The sequence below is a fragment of the Narcine bancroftii genome, chromosome 5, assembly GCF_036971445.1.
Source record: "Narcine bancroftii isolate sNarBan1 chromosome 5, sNarBan1.hap1, whole genome shotgun sequence".
Lineage (NCBI taxonomy): Eukaryota > Metazoa > Chordata > Chondrichthyes > Torpediniformes > Narcinidae > Narcine > Narcine bancroftii.
The window spans coordinates 227,100,929-227,120,750 of NC_091473.1; the positions used below are offsets into that span (position 1 = coordinate 227,100,929).

General features: G+C 51.3%; 1 protein-coding gene across 2 annotated transcripts; it reads left to right on the forward strand.

Moving 5' to 3' along the window:
- The first annotated feature begins 7,052 nt into the window (after nt 1–7,052).
- Nucleotides 7,053–16,755, forward strand: dclre1b (DNA cross-link repair 1B). 2 transcript variants are annotated; one of them, XR_011357244.1, is made up of 5 exons: nt 7,053–7,120; nt 9,809–10,043; nt 11,954–12,119; nt 13,738–14,024; nt 15,672–15,754. XR_011357244.1 is itself a non-coding variant. In XM_069936441.1 (4 exons), the coding sequence occupies exons 2-4, from the start codon at nt 9,855–9,857 to the stop codon at nt 15,896–15,898; spliced, it is 582 nt and encodes a 193-aa protein (XP_069792542.1). In that variant the 5' UTR covers nt 7,053–7,120; nt 9,809–9,854; the 3' UTR covers nt 15,899–16,755. The 2 variants fall into 2 exon arrangements, 1 of the variants encoding a protein (XP_069792542.1); XM_069936441.1 differs by lacking the exon at nt 13,738–14,024 and having other exon boundaries at nt 15,672–16,755.
- The last annotated feature ends 3,067 nt before the right edge of the window (nt 16,756–19,822 follow it).

A 19,822-nucleotide genomic window follows, 5' to 3' on the forward strand; every position in this document is an offset into this window, starting at 1 on the left:
TTGTTATGAGACTCGCATAGATTGGTAGTATGTTTTTAACTGTTGTTATTGTCATAGAGTCAGAGACGACGGCATAAAAACAGGCCCTTTGGCTCAACACAGCCAGTCCGATCTTTTTCCCCATTTACAGTCATCCTATTTGCCTGCATTAGGACTCTATTCTTCTGTGCATTGCCTCTTTGATCATCTAAGTGGCTCTTAAACACAGATAGGCACGCAGGGCTAATTTTTTAGGTGCCGGAGCTCACCAAAAATGGCGACGTGGTGCCAGAGACACCCCATGAGGTGCCGGAGCTGTCCACCGAGGTGCCGGAGCAGCACTCTGGTGAGCTTTGACAGCACTGCACCCCTGACCACAGTTATTATTCTGCCTGGTAGCATGTTTCAGATATCAATCATAGTATAAATTATGACCCCCTCAGATCCCCTTTAAATCTCCTTTTCTCCTTAAATCTATTCCTTTTTGTTTTTAATACCTCTCTCAGAGGTAAAAGATTTTAACTATCGGCTTTATTTATGCCTCTCATAAACTGGACATGCTGAGGTGTGACCTGATAGTACATACATGGTCATCTCTCTGACTTCATTGTCCAGGGAAAATAAGCCATGCTCTCCCCATAGCCAATTTCCTCCAATCCACGCTACACCTTGGTGAATCTCCTGGAGGACAATGTGAGGAAAGAGATAATAAAGGATGAAGGGAAGTAACCTTGGAGCAGCCTTTGACTCCCGGGTACTTAGAGGTCAATTAGTTGATGTACCACACACAATTTTCCAGTAATTTCTGATTATTGTTATTATTATTAGAACGTGGATGACATTTGGAAGGCTCGTTGTGGTGGTACACCAGCGGCCTACTGCAGGGGGCAACATCTGTACCTGCAAGAGTGTAAGGGGACAGGACAACACCTGGCTGGCTGTCAAACAGTCGGCCTGAATGGATCAAGCCCCACCCGGTCGGGTGTCAATCACCCTCCGGGATATAAGCCTGCACCAGCCTCCTGAAGCCTCACTCAGAGTTACTGCAGCTACAGCCAGCCTGGCTCTGTGGAAGTTTTTGTGGATTAAAGCCTGTTGTACTCTTTACCTTGTGTGTGTCTGATTCTGGCTAACAGCACACCACAATTTAATCCACAAAATTTTCCCACGGCGGACATGGAAAAACTCCTGAGTGCAGGGAGCCTCAAAGTCGACCCACGCCACCCTGCAGCCCAGACACGCTTCAAGATCTGGCGGCACGCAGTCGAGGCAATTAACGAGGCTCACGCAGGTGGCATCCTGGACTCAGATCGGAAGAGGCTGGCCCTACTCAGGTCAAAGCTGGGTCCCCACGCCTTCCAGGCAACCAAAGGGTGCTCCACGTACAAGAGCGCAATGGACACTCTCAAGAACTTGTACAAACCCCCCATGAATGCAGTCTGTGAAAGGTACCTCCTTAACACCCGAGCCCAGTAACCTGGGGAGACGGCTGAGTCTTCCCTGGGATACATGCGAGAGTTGGCCCGACTGTGTCTGGCTGAACCCGGCGTAGGCGCAGAGGAGGTCGAGAGGCTGATCCAGACGCCTTCATCTAAGGGCTATGCTCGAGGGCCATCCGGCAGAAGCTGCTGGAAGATAAAATCTACGCCCTGACCAAGACAGTGGAAGTGGTCCGAACCCTGGAAGCTGCAGCCCTGCACATCGAAGCCTTCGATTCCAGGTTCCCCCAGGCTCCCTCATGGCCCTCTCACACTGCAGCTGGGGAGGGGAACGTCACTACTGCAGGTGCCCGGCACCCCTGAAAGTACTGTGGGTCCTGGTGTGGGTCAGACTGATGATCATGCCAAAACTGCCTGGCTAGGAACTGTTCCTGATGCGGCAAGAAAGGCCACTTTGCTAAAGTTTGCCTCTCAAAACCAGCCGGCAGCTCAGCGGCCCTCCCCACCTCCCCCGCGGACCCTTCCACAGGCGTGTGCCGGGCAACACCATTGTTCTTGCTACAACTTCCGCCTTCCCAAACTCCAATGGTGCAGCATTCGGCTCCGCCAGCAACAATCGCAGCATGTGGCCCGAGCACCTGGACCAGCCCCCACCCTCGCCAGCATCACTCACCGAGAACTACAGTGACATTACTTCCAGCTCACGGCATGACGTCACTCAGGTTGATGTAATGACGTCACTGGCGCCGGCCACGACGACGTCACTTCTCCCGGCGCAACGAACACGGCTGGGGAACGAAGCCAGCCACACAGCGGGCCCCCATGAGCCGCCGCCATCTTGGCCAGTCAGCGGACAACACGGAGGGCCCCCGAAGATGATGAGAACGATGTAGTCAACACGGGCGATGACCAGGCCACCCTACCGATAATCCTCCACCTCTGGACGCCATCAGCTGCCGCATGCCGCACCCCACGACCGATGTCGACGTGGTCAACACGGGTGATGACCAGGCTGCCCTACTGACACTCCCCATGCCTCCGGACGCCATAAAATCACTGCGCACAACCGGAGAGCGACTACTCTGACACCGAGACGGTCCTGGCTGCCACCACGTTGACCAGGGTCATCCCTCACTACCTCGGGTGCTCTATGATGGATGTGCAAGTCAACGGGCAGGAAACAAAGTGCCTGTTCAACAGTGGCAGCACCAAAAGCTTCATTCACCCGAGTGTGGCCCACTCCCTGAAATTAAAAGTCCACCCCACCACTTGCTCGATCGCCCTCACTACCAAAGATAAGACTGTTGGTACCCTCGGGTGCTGCTCGGCCGATATAACTGTGGGATGGGAGACATACACAGGGTTCAGGCTCCTGATCATGCCCAAACTCTGTGCCCCAGTACTCCTGGGCCTAGATTTCCAGTGCCACCTGCAGAGTGTCACCCTTGCCTTCGGGGGGCCCCAACCTCCACTCACATTACACAGCACGCCAACCTACCGCCCTGGCCAACCTGCGACCGCTCCACACTACGCATCACCCCACTGGCGCTCTTCCCACATCTTATGCTAGGCTGCAAGCCGATCGCTGCCAGAAGTAGGCACTATTGCACCTCAGAAAGAGATTTCATCAAGGTGGAGGTGCGGCGACTCCTGGCGGAAGGTGTCATAGAGCCCAGTAACAGCCCTTGGAGAGCCCAAGTCCTGGTGGTCAAAGGGGGGAAGTAAGCCAAGGATGGTCGTGGATTACAGCTGGACCATTAACCGGTACACCCAACTGGATGCTTACCCCTGCCGAGGATGGCCGACATGGTCAACGAGATAGCCCACTACCGGGTTTTCTCCATGATTGAACTGAAGTCGGCGTATCACCAAATCCCCATCCACCCGAAGGACAAGCCCTACACCGTCTTCGATGCAGACAGGCGCCTGTACCAGTTCCGCCAAGTTCCCTTTGGGGTCATGAACGGGGTCTCCGTCTACCAGATGGAGATGGATCGCATGGTAGACCGGCACAAGCTAAAGGCGACATTCCCATATCTGGATAACGTCAGTATCTGCGGCCGTGACCAGCAGGACCACAATGCTAACCTGGAAAAATTCCTCCAGACAGCCAGGGAGCTGAACCTCACTTACAACAAGGAGAAGTGTGTGTTTAGCACCACCCGCCTCGCCATCCTGGCCCATGGGTCGTCGGCCCAGATCCAGAAAGGATGTTCCCATTAATGGAGCTACCTCTCCCCCCAACGCTAAAGGCCCTCCGCAGGTGCCTTGGCCTATTCTCCTATTACTTGCAGTGGGTCCCTCGCTTCTTGGACAAGATCCGCCCACTGGCCCAAGCTACAACTTTTCCCCTCCCACCCAAGGCACAGGCAGCCTTCATCCGCATCAGGCAGGACATCGCGGATGCCACGATGCAGGCCGTGGATGAGGATTTCCCCCTCCAGGTGGAGAGCGATGCCTCCAAGGTAGCCCTCGCCGCTACCCTCAACCAAGGGGGGGGCACCCCGTCGTTTTCTTGTCTTGGACCCTCCACGGGTCTGAGCTAGGGCATTCCGCCATTGAAAAGGAGGCCCAGGCGATTGTGGAAGCGGTCTGCCACTGGCACCACTACCTAGCCGGCAGGAGATTTACCCTCCTCACGGACCAGCGGGCCGTGGCGTTCATGTTTAACACTACTCACAAGAGCAAGATCAAGAACAACAAGATCCTGCGCTGGAGAGTCAAGCTGGCAACCTACAGCTATGACATCCAGTACCGCCCCGGGAAGTTTAACGACTCCCCAATGCCCTCTCTTGGACCTGCGCGTCTATGCATGATGACAGGCTGCAGGCATTGCATGAGTTCCTCTGCCATCCGGGTGTCACCAGGTTGTACCACTTCATTAAGTCCCGGAACCTGCCGTATACCATCAGGGACGTCAGGGACATGACTGAGGCCTGCCGGGTCTGCGCGGACTGTAAACCCCATTTCTTCCGCCCATGTTGTATAAGCCACTCGGCCCTTTGATCGTCTTGGCATGGACTTCAAGGGCCCCTGCCTTCCATGAACCAAAATGTGTACTTCCTCATGGTAGTGGACGAGTACTCACGCTTCCCTTTCACTATCTCTTGCCCGGACACCTCTACGGCTACCGTTATCAGGGCCCTGGGGCAGATCTTCACCATGTTTGGCTACCCCGCTTTCATCCACAGCGACCAGGGACTAGTTTCATGAGTGAGAAGCTGCGCCAGTACTTGACAGCGAGGGGCATCGTGACCAGTCATACGATGAGTTATAACCCGAGAGGCAATGGGCAAGTGGAACACGAAGATGGGGTGGTCTGGAAGGCAGTTCTCCTGGCTCTCAAGTCGAAAGGGTAGCTGTTGAGTACTGGCAGGTCGTCCTGCCCGAGGCGCTCCATGTCATTCGGTCGCTGCTGTGTATGGCTACCAACGAGACCCCTCATGAATGTCTGTTCTCATTCCCCAGGAAGTCGGCGACTGGAATGTCCCTCCCAGCATGGCCCCTGGACTGGTGCTCCTGTGTAAGCACGTATGGACACACAAGGCCGAAGCCCTGGTCGAGCAGGTCTTCCTCCTACATGCGAACCACAACTACAGCTACGTTAGGTTCAGCAGTGGCAGGGAGGACACCGTCTCAACCAGGGATCTGGCACCAGCAAGAGCACCCACTACCCCATGGCATCCTTCAGCACAGGATGACGATGACAGGGCATACATCTCCATCCCCAGGCAGCTATGGGGCGCGCAGGACCTCCTTGACCACCAGGGGCCCGCTTCAGCCCTGGGGGATGAACTTGCCCCCCCACCCATCCAATACGACTCTCATACGTCGACCCTGGCCCCCTCGGCCACCCTCCGTGTGGCACCACACCTGTCACACAGACCCCTGCCACCACTTCCCCTCTGACCAGTGACCAAGAGCCAGTCCTACGATGGTCATAGAGACCCCGGCAGCTGCTGGATCATCTCAATCTGTAAATATTGTATGTTGTATAGTGGGTATAATTCCTTGTTACTGCCCCCCACCTAGGGACAATTTTAAAGAAAGGGGTGAATATGGTGGTACACCACCGGCCTTCTGCTGGGGGCAACATCTGTACCTGCAGGAGAGTACCGCCAGCCTACTGCAGGGGGGAACCTCTGTACCTGCAGGAGTGTAAGGGGACAGGACAACACCTGGCTGGCTGTCAAACAGTCGGCCTGAATGGATCAAGCCCCACCCGGTCGGGTGTCAATCACCCTCCGGGATATAAGCCTGCACCAGCCTCCTGAAGCCTCACTCAGAGTTACTGCAGCTACATCCAGCATGGCTCTGTGGAAGTCTTTGTGGATTAAAGCCTGTTTTACAGTCTTTACCTTGTGTGTGTCTGATTCTGGCTAACAGTGCACCACATTAATATTTAACGTCCATCCCTCATTAACCATGACATGGTGAGGATGGACCAGCTCAGATTCAGATTTACTGTCAGAGTACATACACAAATTCACATACAGCCCTGAGATTCTTTATCCTGTAGGTGAGGCAGAATTACCATTGCAAAGTAAATACTATTCACAATGCACACATGTAAACAATAAAGAAATGTAAATAAACTGAACTGTCTAATGGAGAAAGGGAAAAAAAATCAAAAAAGTGCAAAAATAAGAGTCATTAAATGAGTCCCGGATTGAATTTGTCATTGAGGTGGCTGATGGTGTAGGGGCAGCAGCTGTTCCTGAACCTGGTGGTGCGAGTCTTGTGGAACCTATATCATGGTAGCAGCGAGAGCAGATCATGTGCTGGGTGGTGTGGGTCTTTGATGATTGCTTCTGCTCTCCAACAGTAGCATTCCCTATAGATGTTCTCGTTGGTGAGGAGGGTTTTGCCATTGAGATGTTGGGCTGCGTCCACTACCTTTTGGAACACTTTACGCTCAGGGGTATTGGTGTCTCCATACCAGACCTTGATACAGCCGGTCTGCACACTTTCCACCACACATTTCTGTGGAAATTTGCCAGGGCTTCTGATGCCAGCAAACTCCCGAGGAAGTAAAGACGATGATGGCGCTCCTTGAACATCTGCTGTCCATGTGACACAGATACTTGCACAGAACTTTTAGTTAGGAAGAAAAAGAGTTTGATACAGCAGTGATGTATACTTTGGGTGGAAGAGAATGGATATGACATTCTGAAACACGCCTGCTCCTGGACATACAATTCTCAGACTACCTCGATAGAGCCAATACGGATTAAAAAAAAACCCACAGGGCTTATGGTCTGGAAATTACCACCATTTACAGTAGATTTCTTTGTAATGTTCACTGAACACAGGATTTTGCAGAGATGTGGGAAGGGAGTAGGTTGATTGCTCCCACAAGGAGCCAGTGCTGAGAGAACAAGCTGGACAGCAGAGTGACACCTTTCCAGATTTTCACCCAAGCAGCATTTTGTCTCGCTTTTACTGCTGTTACTCATTGTTTCTTTCGTGCTGGGCAGGTATTAATCAGTCCTCTCCGCCCACGTTGCCTTCCTGCAGTACCAACCACCGCCGGGTCCTCCTCGGGGAGGGGGCGCGCCATAGGGAGTTCGACAGGCAGCCTCTCGCAGCCGAGGTCCCGCCCTTCGCCGTCTCCGATTGGCGCATCTCTTCATATTTGACGTCTAATGGCCAATCTAAGCGTCAATCAAAGCGTAGCAGGGCTTCGATGGCGGTGAATGGAGGTGAGTATTGCAGGTCGGTTAAAAAATAAGGCGGCAACTCGTTTCCTTGTTTCCGAAGAACTGGGTATTTGGGGTGAAGTTTGCCCCGAGTTGGGGGGGGGGGTTGTTAAAGGAAATAAATGATTGGGAATCAGTTACGTGGGAAGGGGGTAGGGGGAAGGGGGTAGGGGGAAGGGGGTAGGGGGAAGGGGGTAGGGGGAAGGGGGTAGGGGGAAGGGGGAAGGGGGTAGGGGGAAGGGGGTAGGGGGAAGGGGGTAGGGGGAAGGGGGTAGGGGGAAGGGGGTAGGGGGAAGGGGGTAGGGGGAAGGGGGTAGGGGGAAGGGGGTAGGGGGAAGGGGGTAGGGGGTAGGGGGAAGGGGGTAGGGGGAAGGGGGTAGGGGGAAGGGGGTAGGGGGAAGGGGGTAGGGGGAAGGGGGTAGGGGGAAGGGGGTAGGGGGAAGGGGGTAGGGGGAAGGGGGAAGGGGGTAGGGGGAAGGGGGTAGGGGGAAGGGGGTAGGGGGAAGGGGGTAGGGGGAAGGGGGTAGGGGGAAGGGGGTAGGGGGAAGGGGGTAGGGGGAAGGGGGTAGGGGGAAGGGGGTAGGGGGAAGGGGGTAGGGGGAAGGATAGCAACACGCTGTGCCAAACTGGTAGGGTTCTCATGAGCGCTGTGCCACACTTGTAGAGTTGTAGAGATCTCATGAATGCTGTGCCCCTTGGTTGGGGTCTCATGGGAGCTGTGCCCCTTGGTTGGGGTCTCATGGGAGCTGTGCCCCTTGGTTGGGGTCTCATGGGAGCTGTGCCCCTTGGTTGGGGTCTCATGGGAGCTGTGCCCCTTGGTTGGGGTCTCATGAATGCTGTGCCCCTTGGTTGGGATCTCATGAATGCTGTGCCCCTTGGTTGGGATCTCATGGGAGCTGTGCCCCTTGGTTGGGATCTCATGGGAGCTGTGCCCCTTGGTTGGGATCTCATGGGAGCTGTGCCCCTTGGTTGGGATCTCATGGGAGCTGTGCCCCTTGGTTGGGATCTCATGGGAGCTGTGCCCCTTGGTTGGGATCTCATGGGAGCTGTGCCCACTGAGATTGGACTTGTAGGGAGTTCATGGGTAACTTGCCCACTTGTGGGAGCTCACAGGTACTCTGTCCTCATTGATGGGTGCTTCATGTGTCTCTTATCCAATTGTGGTAAAACATGAAAGTCTGCAGACACTATGATTAAAGTACAAACACAGTGCTGGAGAAAATGATCAGGTCAAATGGTTTACTTTATATCGTAAAGATATATAACCAAAGTTTTGGGCTTGAGCCCTTCAAGATATGAGCAAATTGTAGGCAGGCACCCAAACAAAATAGTCGGGGGAGGAGCATAGGCAGGAGGTAATAGGTGGATAAGGGAGGGAGACACACCAGCAAACGGGGGGTAGCGGGGATGGGTCTGTGAATGGAGGAAAGAAGAGAGAGGGATGGAGAAGAGCGGGAGAATGGGGAGTGGGTTAGCAGAATCTGTTGAAGTTGATATTAATGACATCTGGTTGGAGAGAGACTAAAAAAACCTCCTTGACTCCTTCGCCCAATCATCCATTCATACCAATCGCCTCTTGGCACCTTCCCCTGCAGCCGCAGGAAGGGCCACACTTGCACCTATACCTCCTCCCTCACTACCATTTGGGGCTCCAATACCTCCTTCCAACTGAAGCAACATTTCACTTGTGAATCTGCGGGAGTCATTTACTGCATCCAGTGCTCCTGTTGTGTCCTTCTCTACATCAGAGAAAGTGGATACAGTCTGGGTGATTGCTTCGCTGAACACCTTCACTCTGTCTGCATCAGTGACAGGGAACTCCCAGTGGCCAACCATTTCAATTCTGCACCCTGCTCCCGAGCTATCATGTCTGTCAATAGCCTCATGTCCCGTCAAGCTAAGGCCACCCGTAAATTGAAGGAGTAACACCTAATATTCTGTCTGGGCACTCTCCAACCAGATGGCATTAACATTGATTTCTCCGGTTTCTGCTAGCTCACTCCCCGTTCTCCCTTTCTTCCCCATCCCTCGGTCTTCTTTACTCCATCTCTCCCTCTTCTCTCCATTCACAGAGCCATCTCCCCTCCAATGGTAGACGATTTATCAGTGCTGAACACCTCTTATTGGAGGTGGTTGCCTATTTGTCCTGATTCATTGGTGGTGTGCCTACTGGTGGGGTGCTCATGGGTGCATGTATTCAATGAGAAGATCATGAGTGATCTGGCAACTTGTGGTGAGGGTCTTGGGGGCTCAAAGGGCACCTAGTAGGAAGTACATAAAGTACTAAAGTGTAAGACTGTGTCCACTGTGTGCCAGTGGTGGATGGCTCAGGAGTGATAGCCATGTGTTGAGGATTGTCGGTTATGCATGCCCAAAGGTGGGTGCATTGGTAGGTGGCTTATAAGTGAGCATGCAGTACTTGGGAGCATTTTGCAACTTGTGGCAGATAGATAACGTTGCCTTGTGGGTGAGGTGGCTTATGGGGTGTCTCTGCTTGTGGTGTTGACTTGTGGTTGATGCCTTCTGGATGAAAGGGTAATCTCACTATGCCACTCATGGGCATTGTGTGTGAGAGAGAATGTTTAACGGGGGAAAAGGGCCTTTCATTATAGCTTGTCTTATTTGTGTTGCTCCAAGGTATAATAGCTGTGAAATAGTTATGTTAATTCCTTTGCTTTTACATTATATTAGGAATTAAATTATCCATTCCTGTGCTGGTGGTTTAACGTGGTGGGAAATGAATGGTGCGCTCATCGCAAATGCTCCTTTTGCTGTGGATTTCTGGCAGATTCGGAAATGCAGTCATGTCCGTTTGTTCTTCCTGTCCCATTTGCATAGTGATCACACATCAGGTCTCTCTTCTACCTGGAAGCGATCCATATACTGCTCTCCCATTACTGCCAAGTTGTTGCAATGGAAATTTCAGGTGAGGTTTCGAGCTGAGGAATTCACAATTTTTATTGCCAAGTTTTTTTGACCACTTTTTCAGGCCAAAAAAAGAGGTGGGGGGTAATCTTTTACACAGGTCAAACTTGATCACGGTAAGTAGCTGAGTTGTTCAAAGTGTCGGGAGCTCAGTTGGCCAGACCCGAGTGGTAAGTCCATGGTCAGGGCATTAGGATCTTGGATAGGCGGGTGATCAGGTTTAGGATCCGCAGTCGAGAGCTCAGGTGGGCTGGTGGCTGGGGTGCCAGGTGCTCTGGTAAGCAAGTGTCTGGGGCGAAGGTCCGCTGTCAGGAGCTCCGGTGGGTGGGCAGTCAGGGTGTCGGGAGCTCCGGTGGGCAGGCAGCCAGGGTGAAGATCTGCTGTTGGATTGTCAGGTGCTTGGATGGGCAGGCAGTCAGGGCCAAAAAAAAGAGGGGAAGAGTCGATTTTTACACAGGTCATACCAAAACACCAGATGTTTGGGCCAAAAAAAGGGAGGGGTTGGTTATTACATGGTATGAATGATTACAAAGTATATTTAGTAATTACTCTTACTTTCAAGTCCTAGGCTCTTTCATTTACCTTCTACATCTGTGAACTGTTGGTTTGTTGTACAACTGTAAATAATCCCATCCCAAGTATTGTCTAAATTGTTCACCCTTTTCTGAAATTGTGCATCATGACTTGTGGAGAAAAGCTGACAATTCCTTGTTAATATTTTAAATTTAAATTTTAGCATACAGCATGATAACAGGCTCTTCTGGCCCACAAGTCCGTGCAGCCCAATTACACTCAATTAACCTCCAACCTTATACATTTTTGAAGGGTGGGAAGAAACCAGAGCATTTGGAGGAAACCCACATGGACACGGGGAGAATGGACAAACTCCTTACAGACAGCACCCAATTCGAACCCAGATCGCAAGTGCTGTAACTGTGTTGCACTAGTTGCTCCGATAACTCTTTCCAACTTGTTTGTAAATAAAACCCAAATTTGAGAAAACCAATTTTTCTTCTTTATTTAGTAAGTAACTGATTTTGGGATGTAAAAAGTAAAACATGAAAATCTGTATACATATTTTAGGATGTAATTGACAAGTTAATATTCATTACCCAACCTGATCTCCCTCAGGTCAAAAAGATCTAACCTGAAATCAGAACTTCATTTTGGGGCCATTACCTTGCCCTTTTTAAAAAATAAATATTTCTTTGATCTGATGATCCCCCTTAATCATACTTGGTCCATAAAAATTATGACTTTATCCCAAACCATCTCTGCTCCTGAATTAAAAAAAATTAAATGTTATATTTAGAATTACTGCACAGTGACAGGCCATTTTGGCCCAAGAGCCCATACCATGGATACACACTGGTGACTTCAAATGCTCGATGTAAATGGCTTCTGCTCAAAACGTCAACCATGCTTTTTCTCCCACTGATGCTGCTTGACCTACTGAGTTCCTCCAGTAGATGGCGTTATGCTATCTAGATCATTCTTTAATCTGCAAATCATTTTTGTATGAAACATTATCTAAAAAATACCTTCTTATCATGCTATCACTCAATGCTTTAAACTCAATTTAATATTATGACTGTTTATATTGTAAAATTTAGACATAAAGGCCATTTTGGCCCACAAGCCCATGCTGCCCAATTACACCCAATTGATCTACGTCCCCCTCCGTGCGTTTTTGAACAGTGGGAGGAAACCCCTCACAGATATGGGGATAATGGACAAACTCCTTTGAGATCGCTCAAGATTCGAACCCAAGTCCCGATCTCTGGTACTGTAACAGCTTTGTGCTGAGCGCTACACAATTATGATTTTATAATATGGAGAAAAATCTACTGTGATTGGCATTTGCTCATCTGTGTCCAATAAGTGAGCGGTTTGTATTTTTTTTATTATCAGGTGGAGGAAACCTTGATCTGCCCTCTTGAGGTAGGAGAGAGTCACCTCTTGTATCTTGACGAAACTGGGGAAGAGTCTATGACAGTGACATTGATTGACAGCAATCACTGCCCTGGTTCTGTCATGTTCCTATTCGATGGCTTCTTTGGTACTATTCTTTACACAGGTATGGCAGATATGTTTCATATGATTATGGCACTTGTATGATTTTCATTCTGACCCCATGTGCTAATCAAGCAACTACTTGTCTCCACACTTGGTTCTCAGGCCCAGATTCTTCTGTAAGACATCTCTTTCAGTCTTGATTTTCTTCCTGGCCACAATACGTTTGGGTACCACATTCCACAACACCCATGACCGTGGATGGTTTGCCAAGCCCTGACCCATGGCATGTATATGAAGGCCTTCTCCTCACTGATCTTCTGATACTATCATTTGACCTAGGCATTAGTCTTTTCAGTGTGAAAGCCCTTTTAATAGTAGGCTTTGGGCTGTAGAAATTTTCAGCCACAGACAAAATTATCAACTTGGGTACACTAGAGTTTGTAGGCATTTAGATATTATAGGTTTGCTGCTGCTCCAACATGACCCAGTTATCATTCTACGTTGGTGTACCTGATGAGCCAGAAGTTAGTGTGAAAATATTTGTAAAGTGGTGCTGCACTAAGTTCTACGTGTGGAACCTCTAGCAGTGAAATTTTAACATGTGAGCCCAAGAAATATGATACTCTGGGCACAAAGGTACAGGTGTTTTCTCTACTATTTGTTCCTATTGCAGAGCTACCAGTTGAAATCATTTGGGAAGTTGTTCAAGCATGTAAGCAGATTAAGAGGGATGACTGGTCTAAAGCTGGGCATTGATTGGATAGATTGGGTTGAGATCAGTTGAATCCTGCATTGTGATCAGGAGGGAGGGAGTCAGTCGCAAAGCAAATATGGTTTAGGCCAAGTACCGTTGATGGACTTGTTCTGATTTGGATTTAAGGAGTACCCTCCTGAGGGAATTGATAGAAATGTGTGTGTATTGAGACAGTGGTTAGCAAACAAATTCTGTAAGGGAGTGCCCAACTGGAAGTTCTGCTCAATTTAAGAACAAATCAGGGTCGTCTTTAACTAAGGCGTTGCAAGTCCTGGGCCTAATGCTAAGGTTACAGAATAGTTTCAAACAAGTGACATTGAAATGCGGGTGGAACAAAATTTTATGAATCATGCCTGGCTTATTTGGTGAGGGACCCATATTCAATTTAAGGAAGTTTGCTCTTAGTTCACTGGTTAGTGAATTTGATACCACAATTGAATTAATAACCTAAGGTTTATTTTTGATATTTTGCAAGTTAATATGCAAAGCCATTTGGTTTCCTCTTCCGACCAACTTTCTTCTTAAATTATTACCGAGTATAATTCAGTTTAGTCTTCAATCTATATTACTTTAGTTCAGCCAAAACTTTAAAAGCAACGCCATTTGCTGCAACACATTTTGTTCAATGAAAATGCCTAATGTTAATTTTTAGTCCAATAGCTCTTGCCAAGAATGTCAAAATTACCTGAGTATGGATCAAGCTCAGCAATGATGTCCAAAAAGATCAAACAACCTGCTGACACTTGTTTAGATTCAGTCATGGTAGCATTTGAAGATTACCAGTGCTTTGCTGTGTTAAACTAGTAGGAATCTGTGTTGATCAACTGTTCCTCTCAGTAAAATTATAACTGAGGTTCAAATCCTTAACTTAGTTATGTTTCAAATTAAGTTTAATTTTTAAAAATGTTTTAAATTTTATTTACAGTGCGATACAAGCTGATTCCAGCCATTTAAACCCGTTTCACCCAAATTAGCCCAGAACCTTATACGTTATGAAGGGTGGGAGGAAACCGTAGAAACCGGGAAAAACCAATGCAGACATAAGGAGAACGTACACAATCCTTGCAGACGGCCCTGGATTTGAATCGAGATCACTGGTGCTGAAACAGTGTCATGCTAACCAAGATACGCTAGCATGTTGAATGGATGGGGATTAATCAGGATGACTCATTCAGCTTCTGTCTGTCAGCTGCCATTTTGACCATTACTTGTGTGAGTGTCTGACCAAAATGATAAGAGCAAATTAATCAAAAATTATAGTCACGTGACCTTCAAAACAAATTAATTCTTGGAGATTCAATGTCAAGAAAACAGGCCCAGTTTAAATTCTGCAAAATTAAAATGTCCAGGCTACTTTTATTTCAGCTCAGATAAAGATATTTAGAGGAATTTGTAAGCAAATGATATGATTCTATTTTCTTATTGTTTGAGATTCTTTCAGCTGCCAATTGACACTTAAAAATGAAACTCCAATTCTTTTATTCATCTCAGGAAGGCTGTAAAATATTATTTTCCATGAAAGAATCTTGTTGAAGCCATCTAATGCAGTTCTGAATAGGCTAGGATGTAGTAAAGAGAGAAGGCTGGAAAATAGTCCCTTTAAAGTAAGAAAGCTAAGGCACTTATATGCAAGCCATTATTTTCAGTTTACTATAGGTTGGAATGTAGCTAGGGTGAATTAATTTTTCAGGATTTTTGAGATGATTACTGTATCCTCCGTCCCCCTCCTCCCCCCTCCTCTTCCCCCCCCTCCTCCCCCCTCCTCTTCGCCCCCCCCTCCTCCCCCCGACCTCTTCCCCCCCTCCTCCCCCCTCCTCCTCGACCCCCTCCTCCTCCCCCCCGTAGCTCGCTCCCCCCACCTCTCCCCCTTCTCTCTTCCCCCTCCTCTTCCCCCCTCCCTCTTCCCCTCCTCTTCCCCTCCTCTTCCCCCGCATCCTTCCTTCCCCCCTCCTCTTCCCCCCTCCTCTTCCCCCTCCTCTTCCCCCCTCCTCTTCCCCCCTCCTCTTCCCCCCTCATCTTCCCCCCTCCTCTTCCCCCCTCCTCTTCCCCCCTCCATTCCCCCCTCCTCTTCCCCCCTCCTCTTTCCCCCCTCCTCTTCCCCCCTCCTCATCCCCCTGCTCCTCTCCCCCCTCCTCTCCCCCTCCTCTCCCCCCCTCCTCCTCCCCCCCTCCTCCTCCCCTCCTCCTCCCCCCTCCTCCCCCCCCTCTCCCCTCCTCCTCCCCCTCCTCCTCCCCCCTCCTCCCCTCCTCCCCCCCTCCTCCTCCCCCCCTCCTCCTCCCCCCCTCCTCCTCCCCCCCTCCTCCTCCCCCTCCCTCCTCCTCCCCCCCTCCTCCTCCCCCCCTCCTCCTCCCCCCTCCTCCTCCCCCCTCCTCCTCACCCCCTCCTCCTCCCCCCCTCCTCCTCCCCCCTCCTCCTCCCCCCCTCCTCCCCCCCTCCTTCCTCCCCCCCTCCTCCTCCCCCCCCTCCTCCTCCCCCCCTCCTCCTCCCCCCTCCTCCTCCCCCCCTCCTCCTCCCCCCCCTCCTCCTCCCCCCCCTCCTCCTCCCCCCCCTCCTCCTCCCCCCCCCTCCTCCCCCCCCCCCCCTCCCCCCCCCCTCCTCCCCCCCCCTCCTCCTCCCCCCCCCTCCTCCTCCCCCCCCTCCTCCTCCCCCCCCCTCCTCCCTCCCCCCCTCCATGTCAATGGATTGAATGTGGTGGAAATGTTGTCGGGTGCATCTATTTCAAAGGTACTTTCTTGTTTATTCAGAGAAAATTTCACCTCTTTGTTAAATTATATCAAGTTCAAAACAAGAAGTGGATAGAATAAATAAAACAAAACAGTGAAAATCAGCGTAAATAACAGAATGTTCATGTTTTTAAAGCGGATTTCCGTTATACACCAGCCATGTTCTGCAATTCGCCACTGAGCACAGAAAAGAGAATAGATATCCTCTATCTGGACAACACAAATTGTGACCCTGAGTCTGTGGTGCCTTCTCGTCACGAAGCTACTGAACAGATAAAAGAAATAATCAGCGCTCACCCAGAACACGATGTTGTAATTGGTAAGAATTGGACCCACTCTTTCAGTTTTCGGAGATTGTCTTGACCCACAGAATCATTGCTATTTTTCGAGTCTTGCTGTGTTGAGATAATATGGAATTTGGTCACAGCTGCATATGGTCTAATACATTTGTATTTGCCTACAAAGAGATCTAGGATACATTAGTGGGACAGATCGAACACAGTATTTCTCCTGTAAAACAAATTCACTGTCCCATACAAATGGACTAGAGCTCCTCATTTTGTCATGTATTTTGGCATGTTAGGTTCTTACTACTTTACAGGTTTATCCCGCTTTACGAATACTAATTTTACTCAAATTTGCTTTTTACGAAGAAACCTGTATTCGCTTTATGAAAAAGGGTCCGCCAGGGCTGTCAAAACTTGCAGTCTTCCTGATTCTTTTGTGAAACTACACTGTACATACATTATTTTTACTTTATATAGGCTGTGTATTTATCATATTCATGCTTTTACTACTGTATATGTTGGTGTTATTTTAGGTTTTATGTGTTATTGTATAAGTTGGTAGTTATTGTTTGGGTCTGGGAACGCTCAAAATTTTCCCATAGAAATCACTGGTAATCACTTTGCTTTATGCCATTTCGGCTTACGAACGGTTCCGTTGGATAGCTCTAGTTTCGTAAAGCGGGGTGTACCTGTATTGAATGTTACACAGTTGATATATGTTGCACAGCTATGTCAACCTAATCTTATTAATTTTTAACTTTGGCCTGAGCATTTTGGCATATTTATAGCGGAAAAAAATTGTAAAGGAAATCCAGTATTTGGGTGGCTGAGACCGGTTTAGTTCTGGAATGAATCTTTAGCTCCTAAGGATGATGCGAGACTGACTGAGTTCCTCCAGCATTTCTGTATGTTTTTACTACAATCAACATGATTATCCAAACTGCACGAAAACCAACAAGGTCGGGTCAGATACAGCAATGAGCTCTCTGAACCCTTCTCCATTAACAATGGCGTGAAGCAAGGCTGTGTTCTCGCACCAACCCTCTTTTCAATCTTCTTCAGCATGATGCTGAACCAAGCCATGAAAGACCCAACAATGAAGACGCTGTTTACATCCGGTACCGCACGGATGGCAGTCTCTTCAATCTGAGGCGCCTGCAAGCTCACACCAAGACACAAGAGAAACTTGTCCGTGAACTACTCTTTGCAGATGATGCCGCTTGAGTTGCCCATTCAGAGCCAGCTCTTCAGCGCTTGACAGTCCTGCTTTGCGGAAACTGCCAAATGTTTGGCCTGGAAGTCAGCCTGAAGAAAACTGAGGTCCTCCATCAGCCAGCTCCCCACCATGACTACCAGCCCCCCCAACATCTCCATCGGGCACACAAAACTCAAAACGGTCAACCAGTTTACCTATCTCGGCTGCACCATTCTATCAGATGCAAGGATCGACAATGAGATAGACAACAGACTCGCCAAGGCAAATAGCGCCTTTGGAAGACTACACAAAAGAGTCTGGAAAAACAACCAACTGAAAAACCTCACAAAGATAAGCGTATACAGAGCCGTTGTCATACCCACACTCCTGTTCGGTGTCCGAATCATGGGTCCTCTACCGGCACCACCTACGGCTCCTAGAACTCTTCCACCAGCGTTGTCTCCGCTCCATCCTCAACATCCATTGGAGCGCTCACACACCCCTAACGTCGAGGTACTCGAGATGGCAGAGGTCGACAGCAATCGAGTCCACGCTGCTGAAGATCCAGCTGCGCTGGATGGGTCACGTCTCCAAATGGAGGACCATCGCCTTCCCAAGATCGTATTATATGGCGAGCTCTCCACTGGCCACCGTGACAGAGGTGCACCAAAGAAAAGGTACAAGGACTGCCTAAAGAAATCTCTTGGTGCCTGCCACATTGACCACCGCCAGTGGGCTGATAACGCCTCAAACCGTGCATCTTGGCGCCTCACAGTTTGGCGGGCAGCAGCCTCCTTTGAAGAAGACCGCAGAGCCCACCTCACTGACAAAAGGCAAAGGAGGAAAAACCCAACACCCAACCCCAACCAACCAATTTTCCCTTGCAACCGCTGCAATCGTGTCTGCCTGTCCCGCATCGGACTGGTCAGCCACAAACGAGCCTGCAGCTGACGTGGACTTTTTACCCCCTCCATAAATCTTCGTCCGCGAAGCCAGCACAAGCCCCAAGAAGAGAAAAAAAAAAACATCATCTGCAGACTTTGTGTTTCAATCTGGAATGAATCCCTTTGGTAAAGTAACGATAATGAAAGAACTTGTATTGAACAATAATCACAAATTCTTGATGAAAATTATTTCTGCAAGAAAGCATTAGTTCCTGCTGGCACTACTCTGTCATTATGGATTGAGTGAAAGAAAAGGTACACTTGAAGAGTAGCATGGTTGGGGGGGTGGGAGGGGGAGTCACATGATGGAGTAGTGGCTGGTCGAGTGGAACCAGCCCTCTCCAGAAAAAGAAAAAAAAAAGTGTGAAAAAACAGAGCTCAATAAACATAAAATACAGGAAGATAAAGATAAAGTTACAGAGAAGAGACTAGAAGATGGCACTCAAAAGAGAAAAGGTAAGAATAACAGAGAAAAGGGAAGAAGGAAAATCACTGGAGAAGAAAGAAGGCCTTACCTGCAAGTCGGAGCAGAGAGCCACCGTGGAGAGGAGTGGCCAATCTCCGGTGTTGGTGAGGCCCCAGAGGAGTGGTGTCCTCCTGACCAGCAGACTTCAAAATGGCTCTCAGAGCCAAGAAGAGGTACGCAACTACGCAAGTAAAAGAAAAGGTAAACGCCGGCGGGAGGGGGACTCAGCTGAGGAGCGGCCAGCTGTGAGACGCCCAGTATCGAGGCGTTCGGCTGGGGGAAGTAAGCAAGAAAGAAGGTGGTGAGAAAGAGAATGAAGGGCTGGAAGAGGTGTGAGCAGCAACGGGGCGACCCAGCAGGGGGACGACCTGCGGCGGGAGGCCCAGCAGGGGGACGACCTGCGGCGGGAGGCCCAGCAGGGGGACGACCTGCGGCGGGAGGCCCAGCAGGGGGACGACCTGCGGCGGGAGGCCCAGCAGGGGGACGACCTGCGGCGGGAGGCCCAGCAGGGGGACGACCTGCGGCGGGAGGCCCAGCAGGGGGACGACCTGCGGCGGGAGGCCCAGCAGGGGGACGACCTGCGGCGGGAGGCCCAGCAGGGGGACGACCTGCGGCGGGAGGCCCAGCAGGGGGACGACCTGCGGCGGGAGGCCCAGCAGGGGGACGACCTGCGGCGGGAGGCCCAGCAGGGGGACGACCTGCGGCGGGAGGCCCAGCAGGGGGACGACCTGCGGCGGGAGGCCCAGCAGGGGGACGACCTGCGGCGGGAGGCCCAGCAGGGGGACGACCTGCGGCGGGAGGCCCAGCAGGGGGACGACCTGCGGCGGGAGGCCCAGCAGGGGACGACCTGCGGCGGGAGGCCCAGCAGGGGGACGACCTGCGGCGGGAGGCCCAGCAGGGGGACGACCTGCGGCGGGAGGCCCAGCAGGGGGACGACCTGCGGCGGGAGGCCCAGCAGGGGACGACCTGCGGCGGGAGGCCCAGCAGGGGGACGACCTGCGGGCGGGAGGCCCAGCAGGGGGACGACCTGCGGCGGGAGGCCCAGCAGGGGGACGACCTGCGGCGGGAGGCCCAGCAGGGGGACGACCTGCGGCGGGAGGGCCCAGCAGGGGGACGACCTGCGGCGGGAGGCCCAGCAGGGGGACGACCTGCGGCGGGAGGCCCAGCAGGGGGACGACCTGCGGCGGGAGGCCCAGCAGGGGGACGACCTGCGGCGGAGGCCCAGCAGGGGGACGACCTGCGGCGGGAGGCCCAGCAGGGGGACGACCTGCGGCGGGAGGCCCAGCAGGGGACGACCTGCGGCGGGAGGCCCAGCAGGGGGACGTCCTGCGGCGGGAGGCCCAGCAGGGGGACGTCCTGCGGCGGGAGGCCCAGCAGGGGGTCGTCCTGCGGCGG